Here is a 25,340-nt window from a genome sequence, read left to right as displayed (position 1 = left end):
ATTACTATAACTATTTATAGGTTTGTGTTTTTGTAATAGTAGCATTTTGTTTGCATTTTTTAAGAAAAAAAAAATGTTTGTCCATTTCTCACTTGTGATGGATGGAGAATTTTTGGAATCTTCCTTATCTGTATTAGAATCAGTCATCAGTGAAAATAAAGAAACATTGGAAGCATTTGCTAATTCTTTGCCTTGGGCAGACTTGAATTTATGTGGTGCTTTAGTTTAGACGTAGCAAGGTCAGAATGGAAATTTGCTGTACAGTGTTACCCACAATTCAGTTAAAATAACTTTTCCAATCCTGTTTTTACCTCCAAATATTTAGTCATTTGATTGTAATGTATATCTTTGCCCTTTTATCCAGTAGCAAAATGTGGTATAATTTTTATTCTTCATAATCGTTATCATTAATATACTGATTTCTATACTGTAATATAGTGAGAGCAATCTAGTTACGGAGAAAGAGGACTTCCTCTGAGGAGACAGCAAATAATTCTGATGTGTGGAAGCTATAAAATAGCCAGGTATCAGGAATGTCAGCAATTGAGAAATTAAGCAGAACTGGAATTTGAAGTGATCTTCATGGAAGACAAATTTCAGGTTCAAAAGTTGAAGTCTTCATCAGCTGTCAGATACAAACTGAGAAAAAACATAAAATTAAGACAGGATAGAGCATAGAAGGAAAAAAGTGGAGTTTGTATTGTAATATCACTGCAGGATTTAGATTATTCTGAAGAGAGAAAATGGTAGGTACCAGTATAGAGAAGTGACGCTTTAGTGCTTTTGACACCTTAGCCTTCTACAGGGTTTTTTCATTTCATTCTTCTCTTCAAAATTGTTAAATGAGAACTTCATTTTGTAAAGCAGTAGCCTCTTGTTAATAACTGCTTTACTGATAGATTTTCTGTTGTTAAGTCCTTAACAGCTCCTTAGTTTAATTTCTTATGGTCAGTTGTCAGAATAGTGCAGTCCTGATTTCAGCTGGGATGCGGTCTTCACAGTGTCTGATATTATGCTATGTTTTGGCTTTAGGAGAAAAGCACTGTTGATAACACACCTATGTTTCAGCTGTTGCTGATCAGTGCTGCACAGAGCCAAGGACATTTCAGTTTTTCAGCTCTTCATACTGTCCTGCCAGCAAGAGGCTGGGGGGGCACAAGGCATGGGGAGGGGACAGAACCAGGACAGCTGATTTAAATGGGCCAAAGGCATGTTCCATACTATTTGGCATCATGTAAAAAAAACAAAACTGAGAAGAGTGGATTAGCTGGGGGCAACTGCTGCTCTGGGACTGGCTCGGCATGGACCCATGCAAGGTGAGCATGTGCACTGTGCATTGCTTTTTTTATAGATATACATTTATATTGTTATCATTATAGTCAGTTCTTTCTCTTTTTTTTTTTTTTTTCCTGTCTTAGTAAATAGTTTCTATTTTAACCTGTGAGTGCTACTTTTTTTTTTTTTTTTCCTGATTCCTTCCCCCGTCCTACCTTGAGCTGAGGTGGTGTGAGCAAATGGCTGTTTGTTGCTGAACTGCTGCTGGGTTAAACCACAGGCACATGTTATTTACTGTCCCTGGAAAAGCTCAGACTTCGGAAAAGTTTGCATAGCTGAGCTATTATTTGTGCTTAGGGAATTTAAAAGCTAACATACTTTTCCTGTTCATTTATGTTTTCAGGATTTTCAACACATTTTTGTCATCAAGTAAATTTATCATGTCTCCCTACCACATTTTTATTTCCTTTTGTGTCTTTTTTTTAGTGTCTTTGACTGTAAGTAATAGCAATGCCTTTCAGTATGCTTTAGCTTAGTCATACTGTAGTTATATCAAAGGAAGAATAACTGTCTCCAAAGTTGTGTAGTATGAACATTAGAGACAGGACTTACATACCAAATCTGATACTATTCTCAGCACCTCCACTGGTTGACTCTATGACCCCATTCAAGTTGTTTGATTCCTGTAAAATGAGTTCAAAACTGATCTAAAACCTATATGATGCTTGACTTGTGGAAGGTAGTCACAAAACAACACAGTGCTGTGGCTCTTCATGTTTGCTTGGATCTGTAAGTATTAATTGAAAAATGTGTTCAATACTGGTGTTCAATAATGTGTCATGTTTGGAAGGTTTGGAAGGGTGTTCTCTTTGGTGTGGCGCTTCTGTCCTAGAATGGTAGTCTTTTATAGACAAGAGTTCAATCGGGTGGATTAGTTTAATAGAAATTTTGTTGTATATGCACATGAGTAAGCACATACATAGATCATTAACACCTTTGTTCATACTAGATTTTTGTGGGTTTTAAGCCACATCTAGGGCAGCTTAATTCATAAGTTTTAAGTTTTGTTTTAAATGCTACAATTTATATCCAAAACTTAGATTTACTGCTTAGCTACCAATGTTGTCACATCAGCAACATTTTTGAGCTGCTTGTGTTTACACATTAGTTTGCAATTGCTGTCTAAAGAAATTGTAAATTAAGCCGTAAGTTAAGGAAAACTATCCAACTTTATGTACATGCGTGTAAATTTTGAAAGCTGATTATAATAATCAATTGGTGTAAGTAGAAAATTTTAGTGTTCTTTTGCAGGCCTGTGGTATGCTAAGCATTAGTTTAGTACTTGCTTTCACTAATTTTAAAAATAGAAGCGTAAGAGTTATTTTCCTTGGGTTTTATTTTTATTTTGAAATTTTACTTCATTGCCAAATGTATAGTGTTTAAAAAAAATGTATCTTTATTTTTTCCTTCTCTTTGACATTATATATATATATATATTTTGTTAAACTGTTGTATACTGTAAGCAAGAGCTATATGTATAATTATAAAATAACATGGCTCTGAGGTGATGGTAACATTTTCTGGGAGCAGAACATTTAACAAGCAAACAAAAACACACATTATTGTAATTGAGCAAATGCCAGTTTTCTGGAAGACAACAAAATTATACCAAAGTTAACAAAATGATAACTTCTTGTCAATTATAATAGCATTTTATCTGTTTCAGCAACCAAAACCTGATCTGCTCACTGCAGAGCAGTAGGAATACATTTTCTGTGATAAATACCTCTTTAAAATGCATGCAACCGAATGTAGATTTAGATTCATATGTGAAATTGTTTAGATTTGCCATTGCAGTTGAAATACTAGCAAGAATAAATAACTGCTCAACTAAAAATCTAATTTGGATGGCTAGAATAATGAAGGGAAAAATACGATAAGTAGTTGTCAATATTAAAGCAGGCTGAAGGAGGAAGGCTTCAGGCCTTGTGGTAGGTAGAATGAAACAGCAGATTTGAGTATCCACAATCCTTTCAGTATTAAATTTTCAGTAAAATAAAATTACTTGTATATGAAAACATAGCCTTTCCCCAGCTCTCTTTTTTTTCCTGATCAGCTGATGAAGAGACTAGCAGCTCGCTGCTTTGCTGGCTTGTTAATTTTATCCCCACTAACTGTGATTTCCGATAGCCGGCCTGCTGATAGTGGTAAGGTAAATATCCTTTTTCGTTGCTGTCTTGAAGATTCAGTAGAACTACATCACAGGCATGTGTAGGTGTTTAACACATCAGAAGTCGGTGCTCTCTGTAATTCTGTGTACAACTGTGTGCTTAAGGAGAGCAATGACATTAACTGTTGACAGCCTTGCATGCTGTATTTATTATTAGCATTTCTAGCTTCCAAGATATGCAGAGAAATTTGTCTATCTTCGTTAGCTGCAGTGGTTTATAGTGGGTGTCCTGCTTTAGCCAAATGAATATTAATGAATTTGTGTGCAGATTTTTTTTCATTCTTTTTTCTTCCTAACTCATCAGATCTCAAGCTCCTTCATAATGGTTATCTGAGTGCTGTGGAAGCATGATGTAAATTGTCTTTTCATTATTAAGGCCTAGTTTCAGGCTGTCCCTCAGGATTCTGTGTTCGTGTTTGTTCTGTGGATTTGCACATTGGAGAATGCATAGGAAACAGATTTTGAAATCCCACTGGTGTTTTTAACATGCCAGGTTGTTCTGTGTTACGCACCAGGTTTTGTTCACAAAACGTTTTTCAAGAGACATTGTACACAATTGAAAGAAATTATGTCTGGGCTGTAATGACTCTTTTCATATAGATTGTTATGCTCACATGATCATAAATATTAGCCATGTTTGGTGCTGTGGAAAAATGAAGGTAATTGCCTTATGATTAGAGCTCTTTCAGCCTCGAGAAAGGATTGATTAGCATTTGCATGTACTCCAGGCAATATTGAGAGGCAAAAGGGACAAATATCAACAACAGTTATGTTCTGAGAAAGCATTAATCAGAAAGACTAGTTTTAAGATTCTTTTTTTTTCTTTTTAATTCCAGTTCCTTTATGACCTAGGTTTTTTTTTTTTTTCTTCCTTTTCTTTTTTCTTTTTTTATTTTAATATTATTATTATATTTTTTTTAGTGGGGAGGGGGGTCTTTCTCAAAGGAAGAAAAGTTCAGCTTTTCGGTTTATCACATGGGTCTGTTAGTCACTGTGTAAACGGATTCCTTTTTTCCCTGGGTTTTTCGTTTTGTTTTGGTTTGGTTTTGTTTTGTTTTGTTTTTGGTAGCATTTTTTTTTTTTTAATCTCCCTGTATGGTGCTGCTGAGTCTGATTAAAAGCAAACATCCAGGTAATGGAAACTGGTGTTCATTGTTTGTGACTGTGTGGTGGTGCTTCTTTTTTTCCTTGTTTTTTTTTTTTTTTTGCATCCCATGTTATGAGTGCTTTTTGCTGCAGAACACTGTATTGTCGGTTCTTCTGGCTCTTTTCTGAAGATACCGTTGTAGAAGAAAATTATGTACTTGATAGTTGGCTTTAATGTTTAGATGATTGGTAAGTCACTTAAACTATTTGGAAGAGAATCTGATTCTTATTGTTAATGTGTAAGTTCGCTGTGCATTGTTTGTGTGAACAAAGAACGGTGTGTGATCTGGTTTTGGGAGCAGAGCGTAGTGTAGATTGTCCTATTTGAAATCAAGCAATATAAAATTCGGATCTGTGTACAGCTAAATAATCAAGAACTGCCACTGATGTAACAAACAACTGTTTCCTGTATACTTACTGACACAGTACCACAGGCCCTCATTTTCTGTGAAACTGTGACATGGTGTGAAATTTAAGGTTCAGATAAATATTTATTTGTTTAGAAGACTGGATGATTTTTAGAACAAATTAGCGTGTTGTGTGTCAGCACACTTTGCCAGCAACTCAGTTTTTTGTTGAACTCTCTTTTATGCAAGGAAACTTTTCATATAAGTGAACTGAATATTTAGAGTTGCATTTTCTGCATCATTTGGGGCTGCACTTATGTTTTTAAATATAGTTTCTTATTTGTTTTCGCAATACATCCTTTGTTTTAAAATTGTACTTTTTGAATCCATGACTTTCAGGCAATTGAAGACGGCAATTTGGAAGAAATGGAAGAGGAAGTCCGGCTTAAAAAGCGGAAGAGACGAAGAAATGTGGATAAGGATTCTGGGAAGGAGGATGGAGAGAAAGCAAAGAAAAGAAGAGGCAGACCTCCTGCAGAGAAATTATCACCTAACCCACCCAAACTGACAAAACAAATGAATGCCATCATTGATACAGTGATAAACTACAAAGACAGGTCAGCACTTTCTCTCTCTTTTCCCCCCACCCTCCTGTCCTGCTTCAGTTTTGTTTTCAGTCTTCAGAATGAATTGCTTACACAGCGTTTTCTGAAAAGTAATTCCTCTTAGGGCTTGATCCTGGAAGTCTTCCTTAATCATAGAATCATATTGCATCATAGAATCATAGAATGGCCTGGGTTGAAAAGGACCTCAAAGGTCATCTAGTTTCAACCCCCCTGCCATGAGCAGAGTAGCCAACCAATACACCAGGCTGTCCAGAGGTACATCCAGCCTGGCCTTGAATGCCTCCAGGGATGTGGCATCTACAACCTCCTTGGGCAATCTGTTCCAATGTAAATGGAATGTAGACAGTTTAATGTAGAGAGTTTAAATTTTCAAGACCCACCTGCTAGGAAGTTGTTGAAATAAAAATATATATTAAAAAAAAAACAAAAAAACAAACAAAAAAAAACATTGAGTTCTATTTAGAAATGAAGTCATCCTGCTTAGGAGGTGTACTTCAGAACATGCAGCTTGAAAAGGATTTTCCTTTAATGAACGGTGCATCCTGTATTAATATCTCTTCAAATATGTATTTAAATTAATTAACCATCAATATGGATTTGTTATTGCAAGTTCTCCCCATGACCTGTTAGATTACACAAAACATATAGTGGCAGTATTGTGAGCTCTTGAACTACCAAAGGACAAACTGTAGAAATTCTGGGAATAACATGTTGTATGCATTTGAGGTAGAAGCCTGATCATCAAACCATTTCAGCATCATAAAATAATTAGTAGCTTAACCTTAGGAAAAAAAGTGGGTTCTAAACTGAAATATGACTTGAAGATTTTTTATTTGGCAGATTTTCAAATTGAAAATCATCTTTGCTTCAGGAGGAGGAAGTTTAGAAGTTGTTAATAGCACCTTTGAATTAGATTTGTTTCAGGAAGCTGTGGTTTTGAACTTTGCTTCTATTTCCCAAATCTTAGTATAGCCTTTTTGTTTATATATCGTTTCTTAGCCATACGTTGAATTACATGTGTTATATAAAAACTGATCTTAGCTAAATTAATATAAAATGCATTCAGAGACAACTGTGAAGTGTGTGCACTAGATAACCCAGACAATGTAACAGTACAATTTTTGCATGTAAGGAAACTTTCAGAGTTTTTTACTTCAAATGGCAAGTTGCACTTCATTTTTGCAGCTTCTGTTCTAGATACGGCTGCAGAATGTTAATTTAGGTAGTATCTGGTGAAGGATATAGGGCCTGATTTCTTTGGCACATTAACTGTTGAAGTGAATCATTCTGTGATCTGTGGGCTATCAAAGTTTGTTGTATCAGAAGAGGATTCACAGCAGTGAACAGGATGAGCAGGAAACTGACTACAAACTCAATATATTCATCTTTAGTATACTCATCTCATGAAAGACTCAAAATGAGCAGGCGAAGCACACTTGCAGCCCGGAAGGCCAGCTGTGTCCTGGGTTGCATCAAGAGAAGCGTGACTGGCTTCTCATGATTCCCCACCTGGAGTACCGTGTCCAGTTCTGGGGCAGGTAGCACAAGAAGGAGCTTCTACCTCTCAGTTCAAAAATAGCAAGGATGCTACTTCTGCAAGCCTCCAGTATAGCATTAAACTGTTACTGGGGATAGTTACTGATAGTAACTGATGGTTACTGAGTAAGTAAAAAACTGTGCTTGTTTCTTCTTCCCCGGGAAGTTTGTGTCTGATTTTTGCCATACAAGTAATTGTGCTGCTTGTAGAAAAAATGCATCCCAGTCAACTGTCCTAGGAGCTTGTCTTTCAATTCTGCAAGACAGAATCATTTGCAACTTTAAAATGTATATGGAGCTTAGTCTGACAGGATTTTAAAAAGCTTCTCTACATGTTTCTCTACTTTTGAGAAGAGCTCACACATATATGGGGTTTTAGTTGATTAATTTTGTGTGTGTGTGTGTGTGTGTGTGTGTGTGTACACGTGTGTGTGGAGGTTCTGGTAAATGTTAATATGAAGAAGGAATTTCCAAATAGTTTCTCAGTTGTTATCCTGTGCTTGAATACTGATATAGACATTTGGTGAGAAGTATATTGTTTTCCTTGTTTATTGTAGAAGTTTGAAACAAAACAGAATCGGTTGTCAATGTCTAGAAGAGCTAAAAGCTACAATACCAACAATAATCATAGAATCATGGAATAGTTTGGATTGGAAGGGATCTTTAAGATCATCTAGTTCCAGTCCCCCTGCTATAAGCAGTGACACCTCCCACTAGACCATGATCCTCAAAGCCCCATCCATCCTGGGAGATCTAATCTTTACTAACCAGCACTATGAGCTGCAGTTATTAAAATAAGGTCAAAGAGAGATTACACAGACAAATTAGCAGCATTTAAAAGAAGTATTTGGTGTAGAGGAATGCAGCATATGATTCTTTTGAAAACAAAATTCAGAGGTAGATATCTAACTAGTTGTAAAACCCTGTTAAAGGACTCTATGCAAGCCAGTGGAAGTTAGCTCTGAGGTCACATCCACTTGGAGGTATTTCCCATTTAATAAAGCAAATAGTAAAGATGGAGAAGATGAATTCTTATGCACTGTTAAAATCTTTGGCTCTGTTTGGACACTTTGTAGTGAGAGCTGTTGAGCAGTTCATCAGATTGATGCTGCTACCTCCTTTCAGGCTGCTGTGCTTTGGATCCCACTGTTGGATGATGTTCTTTAGGCTCTTCTTTGTATTGATAAGCATTTATCTTAAGTACTGCTGAAACAGTCATAACTGGATTTGTGAAACTGTGAAGTAAGTGCTGTGGAGAAGTAAAAATGTGTGTTGAAATCAGTATTACATTCTTAAATTTTACCGATGCTCTATTACTCAGCTTTGAGTATCGAAGGATAAAATATGTTACCAGCCGTAGCAGAGCAGAACTACAGATGCAGAGCATTTTTCTCTTCTCTATTATAATGAAACCTACTTATAATCTAAATTTCATTGGTAATGGTTTAGACTGGAGAATAAATCTTCAGTGGAGGAAAAACAACATAGAAAGATGGTCAGAATTTTCTAACTTCAAGGAAGAATGTCATAAGTAGGCTATGACAGAAAAAAAAAAGATGTTTAAAGGTTAATCTTAAAAGATTTTGTACTATGTTATCTTTTCTTACTCCAGCTTTTCCAACCTTTTGCAGCATCTACTCAGATGGAATACAACTGTGGAGAGTAACTTTGGACTAAGTAATCTGGTTTCTTCATTGTAAATTAAATGGACAGATGGAGGAAAGAGTAGGGTATGATAAATTAAGGAAAACAGCTCAGTTATTGAGGTTTTAATGTGAATGAGATCTGAATTTGCTAAGGTAGAAGTATTGTGAAATGTTAATATTAAAGTGAAGGATAGTCTTCTGGGAAAAAGTTGATACTTTAGCTGGATGAAAGACAGGAAGAATAAAGGCTATTTCTAGAAAAAAAAAAAACAGTGAAGAAGTCTGAAACTGTTTCAAAATTGTCTTTTTGAGAAAAAGAAGTGAGAGTTCCCAGAAGTGAGTTAAACCTTGCAGGAAATATTGAACATTCTGGAAAATATTTCTTGATTTATATTAATAAAAAAGCAACAAGAAAGATGTAGTGTGCAAGTGAGGATGACGCAGTAAATAAATCATTGAATCATAGACTGGCTTAGGCTGGAAGGTACTTCAAAGCCCATCCAGTTCCAGTCCTATGCCATGGACAGCATTGGCACCCACTAGATCAAGCTGCCAAGGGCCCCATCCAACTTGGCGTTGGGCACCTCCAGGGATGGGACATCCACAGTATCTCTGGTCCAGTGCCTTATCACTCTCCAAGTAAAGAATTTCCCTCTAACATCTAAATCCCCCTCCTGTAGTTTAAAGCCATTTGCTCTTGACCTATCACTTTCTTGCCTGTGCAAACTGTCAGTCTCCCTCCTGCTTATAAACTTGGCTCAAATACTGGAGGGCTGCAGTGTGGTCTCCCCAAAGCCTTCTCCAAGCTAAACAGTCCCAGGTCCCTCATTCTTTCTTCATAGAACAGATGCTCTGTGGCCTGCAAAATTAAATGAATGTTTATTTAGCCCTCAGTAAGGATAGTGATATTGATTGTGAAGACAAAGGAATAGCTTAAGGGGACAGTGAGAATGTAGATAGGAAAATTACAGGGCAATGAAATATTCAAAAAACTAGCATTTAGCACAGAGAACACTATTGCCAGTATGGACAAGGAAATACGGATGTCATTATATGTGATAAAGTTAATGTTTCTTGAGGAATACCTTCATTGAATAAGGAAGATTAGTTTATACTTTAACTAGTGTAAATAGCTACTGTAGTGATAACTAGGATGGGAGAGTCTTGCAAGAGGAAACAGGGTTTTTTATTTATCCCCATGCAGCACAGTCTGAGGAGATGATTGCTTTCAGTAAATTCACCAGAGAAACAAAGAAAGCATGAACACTGGGAGAATGTAGAAATAAGTAGAATACAGAATGGTGATCACAAGGTTATGTGAATGTAAACAGTCAAGAATGCATTCAAGTTAGTAGCTAAAAAGAGTTCTGCAACATCCTTCCGTAGGGAATAGTGAAGCAAAAATACTTATCTAGATTTAGGATTTATTCCTTGATTAAAAAAATTCATATGATCGCTTATTACTAGGGTCTTAGATTCAAGGACCTGGATGAACACTGATCCTGATCCTCCAGTGTAAAATGTACACATTTCCTTTACAGGCTCTGCATGTAATAAATTTCAGTATATTTTAATTTGATATTTTGTTGAAATTACTTCTTGACTTCCAGTAGTATTTTGGTGCCTTTACAACTCCAGTACCTCATTTTTATCTTGCTGTATAAATTACCTGTTTAAAAGAGAGTGCATCAACCCGGATTACTGTCACTCATTTCTAGTTTTGATGATTTTAATTTGTCTTCTCTTCCCTCTAAATTAGGAATGCCGATAGGATTGTGTAGTATAGAGAACAACGTGTAACATGCTTGTTGTGTTTTTGGAAAGCAGAGTTAATCTGGTCACCCAGTTGCTTTAGCCTTTTAAAGGGAAGAACAGTTTTACTGGAGAGAGAGATTTATTTATTTTCTGACTAAAGAGTTTGCATACCAAATGCTTGAGCTTTGCATCATGCACATGAATGCTTATTTTCAAAAAACATCTTTTCTTCCTTTGAAGTTTTTTGTTTGTTTGTTTGTTTTTAATTATTGTAGAGGAAGACAAGCTGTGAGTGTTGCTTACTTTCTTGACTGTTGCAATTAAGCAGAAAAAAAAATGGTACTTCATACCTTATAATCCTTCAGCATCTCTACAGATCTGCAGTCCACTTCTGCCTTTCATGAGAGTTTACAGTTTAGGTTCCTATTGGTGTTACCTGCTGCTTTGCATTACCTTTGGTTAGATAGAAACATTATATTTAAGAGCCCCATGATCTTTTCAGGTCAATTACAGGCAGTGTTTTACATTTGTGAGCCAACTCCTCAGTGCTCATCAGCCTTAGCTACAGTAAGGACTTAAATACTGTGCCAAGTAGCTTCACAAAGCCTCCACCTTGTAGTGGGTGGCTGTTGACCACATTTAATAGAACTGGTAAGAAAATTGGAGGCTGGAGTTGTTATCTCCTACCCATGTTTTCTGCCTATGCAAGAGGCTTTATTCTGTGATTCCTTGTATTATTATCACTGCCTCTTTAAAAGTAAAATGTTTAAATAGGCTATAGTATTCTAATTTTGATAGAGCATAGCTCTGGAAGAGAGTGTTGAATTAATTATTCTTTCAAACTTTCTCCAGCAGTTTTCTCAGGTTGACAGTTTTTAACTATTGTAATACATTGAGTAATGTAATTAGCCATTGCTGATCTACCTGTTAATTAATTATACCAACTGGTACTCCTTAAGTATTCAAACATGCAAAGGAAATAATTCTTATTTATAGTCAAGCCAAAGCTATGGAATATATATCCATATCTCAGAAATATTAGTTACTATTTGTACTCATTTCAATTTCAATGATAAGGACTGCCATTTATTACTGTAGTCAGTTTCAAAAAAGATGAATCACACTAAATACTTCCAACAAAAATAAATAACCTCCCTGCCTATGTGGATTACTCTTCGAAGTTGAACATAGTAAGGTGGTTCTTCATATATTTTCCTTAAATTCTTCACATTATTGTTTTGTTTTGAATGCTTGTTTGGTTAGTAAACATCATTTTGAATTTCACTCATGCAGGAACTGTAATCTGTACACTGTGTTTCTGGTTGTCAGCATTCATTCCACCCACTCTACATTGGATTTCAGTGTTAACAAAGAAATGCGAGATTTGCTAGAAATATGAGAGCATCATACATCTTCATCTTTGTAATTGTCTCTCCCGTTTGAATCCTAAACAGAAAGTGGTTTGATAGATGGGTTGCAACTTGCTTCTGGCCCCATACTGCCAGGGAAAAGGGGAACAAAACCAGATATGCATGCATTAAGCCTAATTGTTCCTGCATTTAATTCTACTAACAATAATACTTACCAAATGGGTGGAAGTATGTACTTCCACACACATTGTAAGCAATTCCAAGGTAAAATTGGAAAGATTGAACACAAATACTTTCTAAGGAAAAATCTTTTAAAAAATTAGTAATATCTCTTAATGAGTTTTAGCTTGCTTACCATTAGTGTTTGCATGTGAGCAAATAGGACTGATGCAGTGAGCTGTCAGCCTTGGCTGTTTCACAGTCAGCTCTCATAATTTATTCTGATCCTTCTTCCCTTCAGCATGTATCCTGCTAGTTGCCAGGCAACCATAAGTGATTTTTTTACTGTGCATGCAGTAGTTCTGCAAGTTGTTGTTATTTTTTTCTAATTATAAAAGTGAGGATGGGGATTGAAATCTGAATATTGCTTTAATAATGATTAATTATTAATAATTTGCTCCATTTGTACCACTGACACAGCCCATGACTCTCAGAAAGTGACAGATGATTTTTCAATATAGACAAAGAGCAGAAGATAACAGTCCTTGTGAGAGGAGATTTTATAAAAATGGTACAACAGAATAAGCTGTTATTGATCTGCGTAGACAAGATCAGACATTCCTTTTCTGTCTGTTGCATATTTCATGTCCTTAGTGCTTTGTTGTTCCTTTTTTTTTTTTTCATGACCTTAAGTGATTCTCAGTAATTAATTACATCAAACAAAAGCTTGAAGATTTTCTGTGGCATTCTTAGTTTAATTGACTGTGTGAGCAAGCTGCAGTTGGCTAGATTTATACGTTGGAAATAGAATATTGCTGTGTAATAGTTTACTACTGTTATATTTTTCAAATAATACAATATATGGGTGTGTGCAGTTATGTAGAAAGGAGGGGAAGGGGGAAGAATTATGGAGCTATTGAATAAAAGGCTATGTAATTATAGGAAACTTTTTAAATAGTGCAAATATGCATAACATATTTCAGAATCTGATAGAAATTAGGAGATTATTAGTAGCTGTTCATACTTTAATATTGTTAGACTCTGAAATGTATGAGTGAAATGGAGCAGCACCTGCATCAGTGGTTTTCTGTTTCTTCTCAAATAGATGTCTTTGTTAGAAGGAAGCTGCTAAGGTTTAAAATACAGCAGTGATAAATCATTGTTTGCATGCCAAATCCAAATCAATACTGTATAAAGTTTTGAAAGCAACTTTGTATTTTGTATATTGTGTAGTGGGTTCTTAATACATTCCTTGTAGAAGTCTGAGATGAGGACAGGTTCTGTTATCTGATGTGACGTTGTCAGTCACAGACATAATTAAAAGGATCAGTAACTTCAAATCTATAGTATAAACAACTACCACTTTGGCAGGAGAAGTATTAAATTAATGAATTTGACTCTTTATTGTAATTCAGTACTGAAGGAAATGTGGAGATACAGTGGCCCGAAAGCATCACAGTTATTTTCTGTCAGGAGAGAAATGATAAAATCTGGGATGACAATTTTGTTGTCATTTTTTCATTTTGTGTATTTTGGTAACTGAAAGAGTCCCAAATAAACTAGATTTATTTGGGAAGGTTGGACTACATGATTTCCAGAGGTCCATTCTAGCCCCTATAATTCTGTGATCTGTTGGCTGAGGTTGCTAGTAAACTGTCTGGAGTATTGCATGAGGTGCAAATGGTCTGTCAAGTTGTCCATACCAGTATTTGTGTAGTGTATATAGGCTTAACTCTTACCTTCCCTGATGGAGTGGCACAGTACACCTTCTTATCTCACTGTGCAGCCACAGCACCAAGAAGTATGGTTTTGTATGTGCCATAATCTTTCAGAAACATAATCTTTCTGGAGACTGGAGTCTGGCAGTTACTGTAAGCAAAGTAACAGGTTCTGCTGCTGCAAATCAGAAAAAAATGGTGATGAGGGGCATTTACAGTGTTAAAATTGGATAGAACAGATCACTCCAGATGCAAGTTGTCCCTAAGGATATCAGTTGGATGACACTGATTAGCAAGCTATGATTAGAAGTTTAATACTATTGTCCTCTCTAATGCAGAATATATAATGAGCAAAAGCATCCTGAGAACAGTAAGAAATCTTGGATTAGGTGAGCAGCAGCTGCTTAGGAAATGGCAGAGTTCTGTTCATTCTTCTTATTTATTGATTTTTCAGGTTCCCAAAGCAAGTTTGTGCCTCTAAAAATTCTAGTAATAGATCAGACATTAACAGATGTCTAAGATATGATAGGCAGTCATTCATAAATTTCATAAAGGACAAAGCTGTTCTGCACTTCTCACCATCCTTATCTTCTCTAGCAGAATTGCCTCAATTAACCTTTGATCCAGCATCAGTTTAACTTGTCTGTTAAGATCCCATGCTGTTATGGAGGGTGGCTGCGAGATTGAAGCTGAGGTGGAGACAGACTAGGCAGCAGCCTTCTCCTTGCTCAATTCCTATGAACGTTTTGCATGTTAAGTTACCATCCAAAGTTGGAAATGAGAAAATGGCTGTGAGAGAGGGAAGTATGTGAATGTGAGCCAGGAAATGGAATGTGAATGCTCTGTGCAATGAGTTACAGTTCTTCTCAGCGGAGATTTTTTTCCTCTATTTTGATGTGAAATTCAAAAAGAAAAAAGCAAACAAATACAACCTTAAGCTTGTAAGTGCTATCAATACATTTAATCTCCAAATACCTCACAGTCATCTATTGTATTTGTATGCATATATATGTAACTGAAGAGCTACATGTGGGAAAATTAAAATAAATAAATAAATATAACTTAATAAAGGATTAACAGTGGTAAGTCTGGAAACCTTAGGAGTTCCAAACACCTTCAAATAATGTAACATGTTCCTAGAAAATCAGAGGATTTTAAATAATCTATCACGTTATTTCAGATAATTGAATAAGTACAAATCACAGTAAAGATTTTCAGTATAGTCAGAATGATCTTTCCAGGATCCTAACACTCACTGATGGAAGTTAATAATGTTTTTCACTGTAAAATCTAGTTGTTCTGATGGCAATCAGCATCTGGTATAACCAAAGTCAGTATGAGCAAATGGTGTACTGTGACCAGGAGATACAAAAGGAACTATAAAATGACTGAGGAACATAAACTTAGAGTGACAGAAGGGAGGCATGCTAAGAATTATGAAAAAAAGTTTAGAAAAGGGTAAAACTGCATTTGTCAAAGCGCTGTAGTATTCCTATTCAAGTCCTGATCTTGCTTTCATGAAGTTCCATGACACTTCTGATCCTATAATGGTGGTGATATCTTAGGACAGAGCAGAAAGATTTGTATTAAATTGTAAATCAATTATCTGTATCAATTTATTAAAATAATAATATGAGATTAAAATAATTAAGAGATAACTTTCTAGTTCTTTGAAAGAAGAGGGATTGCGGTTGTATTTTTGCTGTTGTTGTTTGTTAATCTGTTTTTTAATGATTTGATTGTATGACCTTGTGTGTGTGAGGAAGTGGTAGTAATTCTTGGCTTTGTGTTTGGGTTTGTTTTTTTCAATAGTTCTGGACGACAGCTAAGTGAAGTCTTCATTCAGCTCCCATCAAGAAAAGAACTACCAGAATATTATGAATTGATTAGGAAACCAGTGGATTTCAAAAAAATTAAGGTAAGAACATTTTTGGAAGTGGAGATTCCTGTATTTCTTTTTGTTAGACACTGGTGAGTATTAAGTCAGTATATAAATGACCACAATATGCATATTGAATCTACCTCAGTGTTTTGGATTTTAAACATTATCACATCCCTTATTATGATTTTTATTTAGTTTGTATCGCAGTATATTACCATAATTTCAAAGTTAAATCAAAATGCAGCAATTACATGAATGACACTTTCAGAGATGATGTAGAACCATAGAATCAAAAAATGGCCTGGGTTGAAGAGCTACAATGATCATCAAGTTTCAAACCCCCTGCTGTGTGCAGGGTTGCCAGCCACCAGACCAGGCTGCCCAGAGCCACATCCAGCCTGGCCTTGAATGCCTTCAGGGATGGGGTATCCACAACTTCCTTGGGCAACCTGTTCTCGTGAACATCTCAAAAAACTTTTATCTTGAAAACTCTTGTAGGAGAATATAGTAATCCCTAAACTAACATCTAAACACAGTTTGACAGATGGGTTTTGGGCAACTTGTTGCACACTAGATGATGCAACTCTGTAATGCTATTCATATCGTAACATATTGTATGTCTGTGCAGAAAAGAAGAAATTGAGATTCCTTTTACCAGAAGAGCTCATTTTTGTAGCGTTTTATCCCTTCCACTCCACACAGCAATTGCATGTTTTTTATGCTTATTACTCAATTGTGATTTTTTTAGTATTACATTAATGATATGTTTTATTGTTCCTTTGTTTCTTTTGAACAGGTATTTGTTTTGATGCTTAGGTAGCATTTTTAAAGAGAATGTTTTTTCAAAGATTAATTCTATGTCTTGTCTGCTGTTTTGTTGTTGTTGTTGTTGTTGTTGTTTTTCCTGCACCAATGCCTCTCCGTACTTCTCATTTTCCTCAACAATTGCAACAGGAAAGAATTCGCAACCATAAATATCGGTGTCTTGGGGATTTGGAGAAGGATGTCATGTTGCTGTGTCATAATGCTCAGACATTCAATCTGGAGGGATCACAGGTCTGACCAAACTAATAATTACACATACAGGTTTTCCCTTCCTGATGCTTTTAGTTCTTAACTAATTATTGTGGTATGCCTATAAATGCTGTATTTTAATTCTTATTTTAAGTAGAGGAAAATGACAGATTCTTAGAATTATCCGAAGTTCTTTGGTCACAGCTGAAGTGGAGCATGCAGAGAATTCAGTTTTGAGTCCAGTTCTGAGATCAGCTTGTTTTGATCTGTGTGTTCCCAGCTATTGTAGGACCATTTGAATCTCTGATGGGTGCCTGTTTATGTAAAGTGATACATTGGTTTGTGCTACCAGATTGGATGGCAGAAAGAGCAGGTATAATAGTACAGCTAATTCCAGATGTAGAAGAAGTGCTTAGTGAACTCTTCAGCTCTGCTAGTGCAAGATAGAAATTCAAGGTCCAGATGTGAAGTTTCTGTATGAGGTTTTATATTCTCTGAACGGTCAGGCTGATCTTTCTTTGAAAGATCTATATCCATTTTGAAACTTAGTAATAATAAATTCCAGTTGAGTCTCAGAGGTTTACAAAGCAAAATCTCTAACCTCAAATGTTATAAAGGTATGATTGTGCTCAGTCCTGTGAATTAGGAACACAGGACGCTGACACAAAATGAGAGACTACAAAATCTAGATGATAGATGAGAAAAGTGTCTCACGACATAGTGAAATGTAGCAGAAGATGAATATTTCCACAGAGGAGTCTAAATTGTGTGATAAAAATATAGTATTAAATTGAAGTAAAGGACATGAAAACCACTTCAATAATGTGAAAGAGAAAAAAAAATTCCTTTCAAGAAACCTAGGTAAATTTAGCTGGAGGTTTCATGCTGCCAGTATTACTGCATCATCTGAATAACTATACGTTATTGATAACACTTTGCTAAACAGGTGAATTTATATTAAAAATTGAGACATGACAATGAAATTGAGCATGCAGTTAGATACAGGATTGATGAATACAACTGGTCATTTTGTGTTTATTTTTCTTATATAGAGACAGAAAATGCTTTCTGTTACAAATACGTGTGCTATTTTTACTGTGTCACCTTATATGGAAACAGCCTGTAAACATATCTGCTAAAATTATTTTAATAGAAATAGTGATTACTCAAATTGTGGAACAGAGCCTTTACTAAATGTCCAGAAGTAAATTACCAGTTTACTACTTAATCAAGTAGCAGTAAATTAGCTGTGGATTAAAAAAAAAAAAGATAAACGTACCCAAGAAGTACTACTAAAATTGTTGGAGGGGGAGGATGACAGTAGTTAATAAGGGAAAAGTAAAAAGCAGTAGCTATGTGGAAAAAAAAAATTATGCTGATGAGAATGGTGTGAGTTGTTAATCCAGAATTGGTCTCTTGTTATGGGGGGTGATAGAATTGACAGGAACACTCTTGAATGGGTATAAACATTCAAGATGTTGTTACTCTGCTTGGAAATAGTTCAACCAGCTTCAGAGTTTTTTTCCCTGCTAGCATACAAATATCAATTACCAGAATTGGTATTACTTTTTATTGTATAAAGCCTGAATAATCTGTATCTAGGTTTTGGTTGTTGCTGTTGTTGTTGATTTGTTTTGTTTGTTTAAGTTCCTATGCTATATTCTTGTAACTTACTTTTCATTTCTAGTGAATTGTGGGACATTTCTCCAGTGGTCCTCCAGTTTTTAAGGTTCTTATATTTGTTGTGATAGTTTAGTTCTACCTTTGCTGTGACGTACTTGAGTAAACTGGATTACTGTGTGCACACCCAAAACAAAAAAGATATTTTAAACAGAGCTGTTCAGGTACACGGCAACAAGTGAAATTCTGCATATTTGTTTTGCTGGTGTTGATGCATACTTCTTTTCCTTGACGCCAAGGAGTTCCATTTGAGCCAGAATCTTAGGAGAGGTTTTCAGAGACAGACGGACTTGTTTTTTGAGGCTCTTGTGCTCAGTGAAACCTCAGCAGTTTCAAAAGTTTTTAACATTGTAAGGGTCAAATGAAAAACAGACATGTAAGAAGTTAAAACAGCACGTGTCTTTTGAAACAGAAAATATTTTTTCTTAAAAATTTGCAATATTTTAAGTTCCTTTGTCACTGTTTTTCTCATTTTGAAGGAAGTTCTGCTGTTATTGCTGTTCCTTTTATGATTCTTGTTGGAATCAGTTTTTTTATCAAAGAAAACTTTCTGTTTGCCTAGCTTTTCTGAATGAAGCCCTAAGTCTTTTCTGAGTCATAATAGCCAGTGAGCGTCTACAAAGAATTCTGTATTTAGAAAGATAACATTTTTTAAAACCCCTTTATTTTTTCTATGAAATTCTGTTAAAAAGTGTGGATCACAGTGAGATCTTAAAATATGTAATGACTGGAGTTCAAAATATGATCTTGTACTTTTCTTTAATTCTTCTTGTCTTAGAAATGTGTTTTCTCTAGGAAAAGACTGCAAGGTTAAAGGCAACCCTAAGAACAATATGCTAGGACTATGGGAAAGAAAAGGGAATATGTTCAAGAGAAATTCAGACTCTTCTAGGGATAGGAAACTTTAAAAATTTTAGGTGTAAGAGAATGTCGGTAATGATTACTCTTCAAGGAAAAAAAAACCTCTGGGATCTAAAATCCCATTAGTGGCATAAGACAAAAGGAAAATAAGAGCCATTTCTAAACAATCATCATCATTATGTATCTTGGGTGTCAAGAAACACTTGGTCCATATTTACAAGCCGTCTTAACATTTCCTAACAAAAGTCATTGGAGTACTTATGGAATAGGAACAGAGAACTAACTGCACTGAATGTCACTTTTTCTGAAAGGTACTTGGAAACAAACTGAAAAAAAAGATCGTGTATTTCATATGAAGTATTCTGAACCAAGTTTTTCTAATTCCTCTTACTGAACCTGCAAAGTGTGAGAGCGGTTTTATCAGTTTTAATGTACATCTTGTGTAAAGACAGCCAAAAATCTTCCCATTTTTCTCACAAATAGACAGTGTTCCTTTATACAAGAAAATATTTTGCTTAGCTGAAGGAGTAAGTGAGGATGATGAGGAAATCAAATACAGTTTGTGACCCTTTACTATTGCATATATAACTCTTCTTAATTATCCAGTGCTTTGTCTTCTTACAAAGCAAAATAGACAAGCTCTTATGTTAATGTGATTCTGAAGTTAGGAGAGATATCTTAGTCTCCCTACTTAAGGAGACTATGATATCTCTGTTATGTTAATCTGAGAAATGCATTAAAAGCCAGGTGTAGCCTTCTCTATATAGATGCTTGATGTTGAAGTGAAAATCTGGTGTGCCAGAATTGCTCAGCAAGTTAGCCTGGGTTTAAGGAAAGATGTTAAGTTTGGGACAGGCACTGATTTATCAGCCTTTTTAGATCTGCAAAAAAAGATGGGATGCTTGGGATAAATAAATTTCCTTACAGCTGGTTTGGGCTTCTGGAAAAACTAATGATAATTAACATAAAAGCTAGCCACTTGTTGCTGTCAAATATATTACTAGACTTTAATCCAGTTTTATAATTGAGGTGCTTACTGCTGAAGGTTGTCATGTTGGGAGGTTTTCAACACTTAAAATGTAATGAAAATGTGGAAGAGCCCTTGTGGTAATAGAAACAATAAAGGAAAGCATTTAATTGGATAAACAATTGAACATTTAAAACAAGATATTTTAAGACTTCTTTTTTTTGTGACAAATTTATTTATCTTTATTGACAGTTTTTTTAATTCAGAAAATAAAAAGTTGATGTTGATATTTCTTGTAAAATTCATGCAACATCCACTGTTACTTGTAATTTGAAAAGACCATGTAGTTCGTAGGTTTCCAGCAGAAATGAAGGTCTGCAGTATGATTTCTTTTCATGTTGCTTGATTTTACAGCTCTGACATAGGTTTGTATTCACACTGTAGATCTATGAGGATTCCATTGTTCTTCAGTCCGTGTTCAAAAGTGCACGACAGAAGATTGCCAAAGAAGAAGAAAGTGAGGATGAAAGCAATGATGATGAAGATGATGATGATGAAGAGGAGTCAGAGTCGGAATGTGAGTCCAATGTAAATAAAGAAAATGTGGGGGGTAATTAGTTGTTCTGATTTCTGCTGTTAGAGTGAGTTTTCTGTGGAGGAAAGTAACTTCTTACAAAGTTCACTGCATTCAACTTAAGTCTTTTTTTTCTATTTCTTCTGGCTGTGTATTTCTAAGAGTATAGTATTTTCAAACAACAGAAACAAACAACAGAAGAGTTATGTGGGAATGGGTTTGACTGGCTATGACTGTAGATAAACCCTTTTTGTCCTATTCACACTATTTGTAAATAAAAGTACTAGAAAGGCTAAATACAGTTTTGATCCATGAGTGATCAGCCTTTCAGGCATGATGCAACATGAAATTCATCACCTCGTTAAAATGATGGTGCAAGTATTCTTCAGTGGGACAAGGACAAATTGAAACTCAGATTGTTTCAGAAGCAGGAGGTGACACCCATTCTTCAGAGGGCCAAGTTATGGGATAGGACAGAACTGGACAGAAAGTTCAGCAGGTATTCAGGGTGTGATGCAGGAAAATCTGGAGCATGTATTCCAAGAAGGGGAGTGACTTCTAAACCCTTGTTGAAACATTCTGCCATTGTGTTCTCTCCCTTGGTGAAATTATTTGTCTTTTCCATTTTGAAATTTAATCTGGTGCCTATATACTGTTCCACTGATTAACTAATGTATTATAAGTGTCCTAGCATACTGATGGCCACAATGGAGCAAGGATTGACCATACAAAAGACCTATCTTCATACAGCCTTTCAGTTCTCCTTGTTGATTTGTGTTTCTATGGTGGAGGCATAATCACCAAACTTGAAGTTCCTGCAGATTCAGAAATGTAATATAGTAGAAATGGAGGCATCTATTCATTCCACTTTGTGCCACCCAGTATCTGTATTCTTCAGCTGCCCCTTCTGTAGGGTTACAGAAACATTAGTACTTTGCCCTGAACTGTTAGAAAAACAAGCAGCTCCGTAGAACATACTGTTTCAGAAGTTCATTTGGAAATCAAGCACTTAATATGTTCTTCTGAAAGGTGTTTGTTCCAGGTTTGCCAGTCACCTCCACGTAGCACTCCTATAGTTTAAAATGACACAATTTTTTGCTTGTATAAAGAATAAACTTGCGTATGTAGAAGTGAGAAAGTGTTTTTAGGTTCACATCTTCTCACAGAACCAGGTACTACCTGCTGAACATGAAAAAGAAGAGGTATAACGGTTAAGTTATACTCCATAGCTTAATACAAATTATTGCTACAAAAATCAAGAAGTAGAGAAGTAAAAGCAAGTATCTCTGGTTAATTGTTCCACGGTCCAGATAAAGAACGGGGAGAGTATCTTTTGCTGCTACCAGGTGAAAATTTTTAAAAACAGAGACAGCGTTTAGAAGTTGATAGGTGATCTTCAGTAGTTTATTTTATTCACAGTCATGTCCACTGTTACACTTTCTGCAGCAAAATCTGTGAAAGTCAAAATCAAGCTGACTAAAAAGGATGAAAAAAGTCGGGAGAAAGGAAAGGGCAAGAAGAGGCAGAGCCGAGCAAAAGCCAAACCTGTTGTGAGTGATGATGATAGTGATGAGGATCAAGATGAAAATGTAAGTTTTGTTCACTGAGACTGTGGAAGTGGTTACAGTGATTGCGTCTCTACCCTGTCCTGCTTGCTGTCAGAATTCTCACCTATTCATGCTTAAGCACATATTTAAACTGTATTCATCATCTTGAGAGAATTTGGCAAGGGTATTAACTGTATCTGGGTGTGTCTGGTCCCAGTGCTGAAAGACAAGAAGTCTGGAGTTTATTTTTTGGAGCTGTTCCTACCTTCTTAGAACCTTTAAACCTTGTGGATTGTTTGCTTTCATCCCCAAATCAAAAATTCTTAGCTTGATTTTTTTGGTACTAGAGTTGCTTCTATAAATGCAACAAATGAAAAAAGAACTCTTCCCAGTTTTTATTAAACATCTGGATAGATAGAAATACTTGATCTTTTCTTACTCGGTGTCTTTACTTCTCTAAGGAAGTCTGCAGCAACTGCATTAAATGTCTTGAAAGAGAAATAATAGATAACTACGTTTCTTAAGACTACTTTGATGTGTCAATTTAATTGTCATCTTTCTTCCCTTTTCTTTCTTTTTTCTTCTTTAACAAATTCCACAGAATAGCTGGCAAAGAATTTCTGACTTGTCTTGTGTCTCTTACCTCTAGGACCAGTCGGAAGCAAGCGGAAGTGATGATGAGTGATCCATAGGGTTTATTTTCTTGGCAGAACTGACCCCTTCCCCTTCTCTTCTCCCTTCTCCTATTTTACGCCCAGTGAATTCATTTTGTCAAATAGACATTGGGTTGTTTCTGTATTCTCATTCTCTATAAATTAGCTTTAGGATAGTGCCAGACAAACATATGATATCATGGTGTAAAAAAAAATGAAAAAAAAAAAAAAAAAAAAGTAATGTTGTGACCAAACGGGCCTCAACGATTTAAAAAACAAAACAAACAAACAAACAAAAACAGAACAAAACAAAAAAAAACAACAACAATAACAGAAAAAAAGCTTTTGATGGAAAATGTGGGTTAGTAGTATATTTCTATGGGCTGGTTTTAGCTTGGTAATGGTTTGGTTTTGCCTGGTTTTATCATTTGATAAGAAGTTTTTAAGTGGCATCAGAAAGACAGAAAAAAAAAAGAGTCTTTTGTAGCATTGATAACCAGGAGAAGCCATTAAAAGTCACTGGTTATTTTATTGTTCATCAGGCAGTTTTTTGAGGTTTTTATTTCTTCTGGTTTTTTTTTTTTTTGTTTTTTTTACACTGTGGTACATATATGCAACTTTGTTTAATTGCTTATATTTGTACAGTAGTTAGCCTTCATCCATTTCGTCCCATTTACGTTTTTCCACTTATGCTTGACGATCTTCAGAAAAATGCTTTTTGAATTGTATCAAATTTATGTCTACTGTAAACTTTGCTTAACTTTTTTCTCCTTGATTTAAAAAGTTGGGTTGAAAAATGCTATTGAATATTGCAATCTATATAGTGTAATGAATGGCTTCTTTCATCAGACTGATCTTCTATGTTACCAATGTGGATTATCACCTTTTCCCTAAAGTGTACTTAATCTTTGCTTTCTTTGCACAATGTCTTTGGTTGCAAGTCATAAGCCTGAGGCAAATAAAATTCCAGTAATTTTGAAGAGCATGGTGTTGGTGCTTTCTTAATAAAGAGATAATCTCGCTCAATAGATAAAGTCATGTGTTAATGAGTTCCACAAAAACCTTCTTATAGTAGGGATGAGAGTGCAGGAGTGTTGCCTGTAGAGAGGTCCACTGTGGCCTGTCCTGAACATGTTAAATTGAAAACTCATTCTAATACTATGGAATTGTCCACAGAGATAAAGCATTTCATGCATACTAAAATAAAAATAAAGCTGAAGTAGTAAAATATAATTTGAATTGTAATTCATTACCTAATTATAATTCAAGCAATTAAGCAATAAATTGTTTTTATTTCAGAAAGTGTATGCCCACAGGCGTCAGTGGGCATGAAAACAATCAGTTACATAGGCAGAATTTATGCAGTCAGCCCATCTATAAGTCAGTTTATTTAAGTATTCCCCTGAGGTATAAAGGTTGTGAGGTACTAAGATGTGGTAGTGAAAGTGCTTGAACTACATAGTATCTACAGTTAATCATCTACTCTGCGTGGAAATCAAAACTTCTTGAATTTGACATACATTCAATAAAAAATATGCATCCTACCACTTCAGATGCAAACAGAAACTTTCTTTGTTGCCTGAACAGTGTTTCAGCGAGTGTTTACATTACATATCTTTACGCTGCTCTGCCATGTATTGACTACTTTCAGTGTTTCCTCTAGCTCAGCTGAACAGTGATTTTTGTCTGGTGCTCATTTGTGTGCATTAACCCCACAATGAGACAATTTGTTACCTTCAAAGAGCCTTAGCAATTTTAAGCATTTCATTTCTTGTAGGAGAGACATAATGGTCTTGGATGGTAACAGTATGTCCTAGTGGAGGTAAAGATTGTTTTGCTTGGTCATAAATCCACCTTGAGCAATAAGAATAGAAATGAAAGCTTTCTGTCATGCTTATTTTTCTTTCACTGCAGGGATAGGTACTGTAATTTACATTATGTGTACTTGGAAACAAGATTTGAAGTAAGTTTTGTGGAGCATTTACTTAGGCATACACTTTCATGACCTGTGAACCTAGAGTTTTCTATACAGTGTCTTAACATAAGGCAACTGTTAGTTAACAGAGTTTGGTCACACTGAAAAATGAAGCTTTTTGCCAAACACACTCTGCGTATGCCCTATTTCAGTGGGAGATGCTGTCTTTCACAGAGAAATACACTGTTCTCAGAGGGACACGTTGATTCCATCAGCGTGTAGAAGTACCTGGAGCAGCTTGAAGAAAAGGTCCTGGGATTCTTGAAGGATACCAACGAACATTTCCAGTCAGCAGAGTGCCCTTGTGGCGAAGAAGTTTAACAGTGTCCTGGGATGCAATAGAAATGTTGCCAACAGGTCAAGGAAGGCTATCTTCCTT

At 35.6% G+C, this 25,340-nt stretch overlaps 1 protein-coding gene across 6 annotated transcripts in view; it reads left to right on the top strand.

Annotated features, from left to right (window-relative positions):
* Positions 1–23,966, top strand: part of SMARCA2 (SWI/SNF related BAF chromatin remodeling complex subunit ATPase 2) — a 106,566-nt gene extending 82,600 nt beyond the window's left edge. For 4 of the 6 annotated variants that reach the window (XM_031610455.2, XM_031610457.2, XM_031610456.2 and 1 more), the window contains 6 exons: positions 5,398–5,615; positions 15,621–15,726; positions 16,645–16,746; positions 20,657–20,789; positions 22,233–22,375; positions 22,983–23,966. In XM_031610455.2, the coding sequence (XP_031466315.2) occupies positions 5,398–5,615; positions 15,621–15,726; positions 16,645–16,746; positions 20,657–20,789; positions 22,233–22,375; positions 22,983–23,018 (738 nt within the window). In that variant the 3' untranslated portion in view covers positions 23,019–23,966. Of the gene's footprint in view, positions 1–978; positions 1,317–3,391; positions 3,488–5,397; positions 5,616–15,620; positions 15,727–16,644; positions 16,747–20,656; positions 20,790–22,232; positions 22,376–22,982 lie in introns of those variants that run through there. The other 2 variants (XM_031610458.2, XM_031610459.2) reach the window with 2 other exon arrangements.
* Positions 23,967–25,340: the final 1,374 nt, after the last annotated feature.

Source organism: Phasianus colchicus, chromosome Z, assembly GCF_987193195.1.
Source record: "Phasianus colchicus chromosome Z, bPhaCol1.hap1.1, whole genome shotgun sequence".
Taxonomy (NCBI): Eukaryota; Metazoa; Chordata; class Aves; order Galliformes; family Phasianidae; genus Phasianus; species Phasianus colchicus.
Note: the sequence above shows the minus strand (reverse complement) of the source record. Positions and strands in the feature narration are given on the sequence as shown.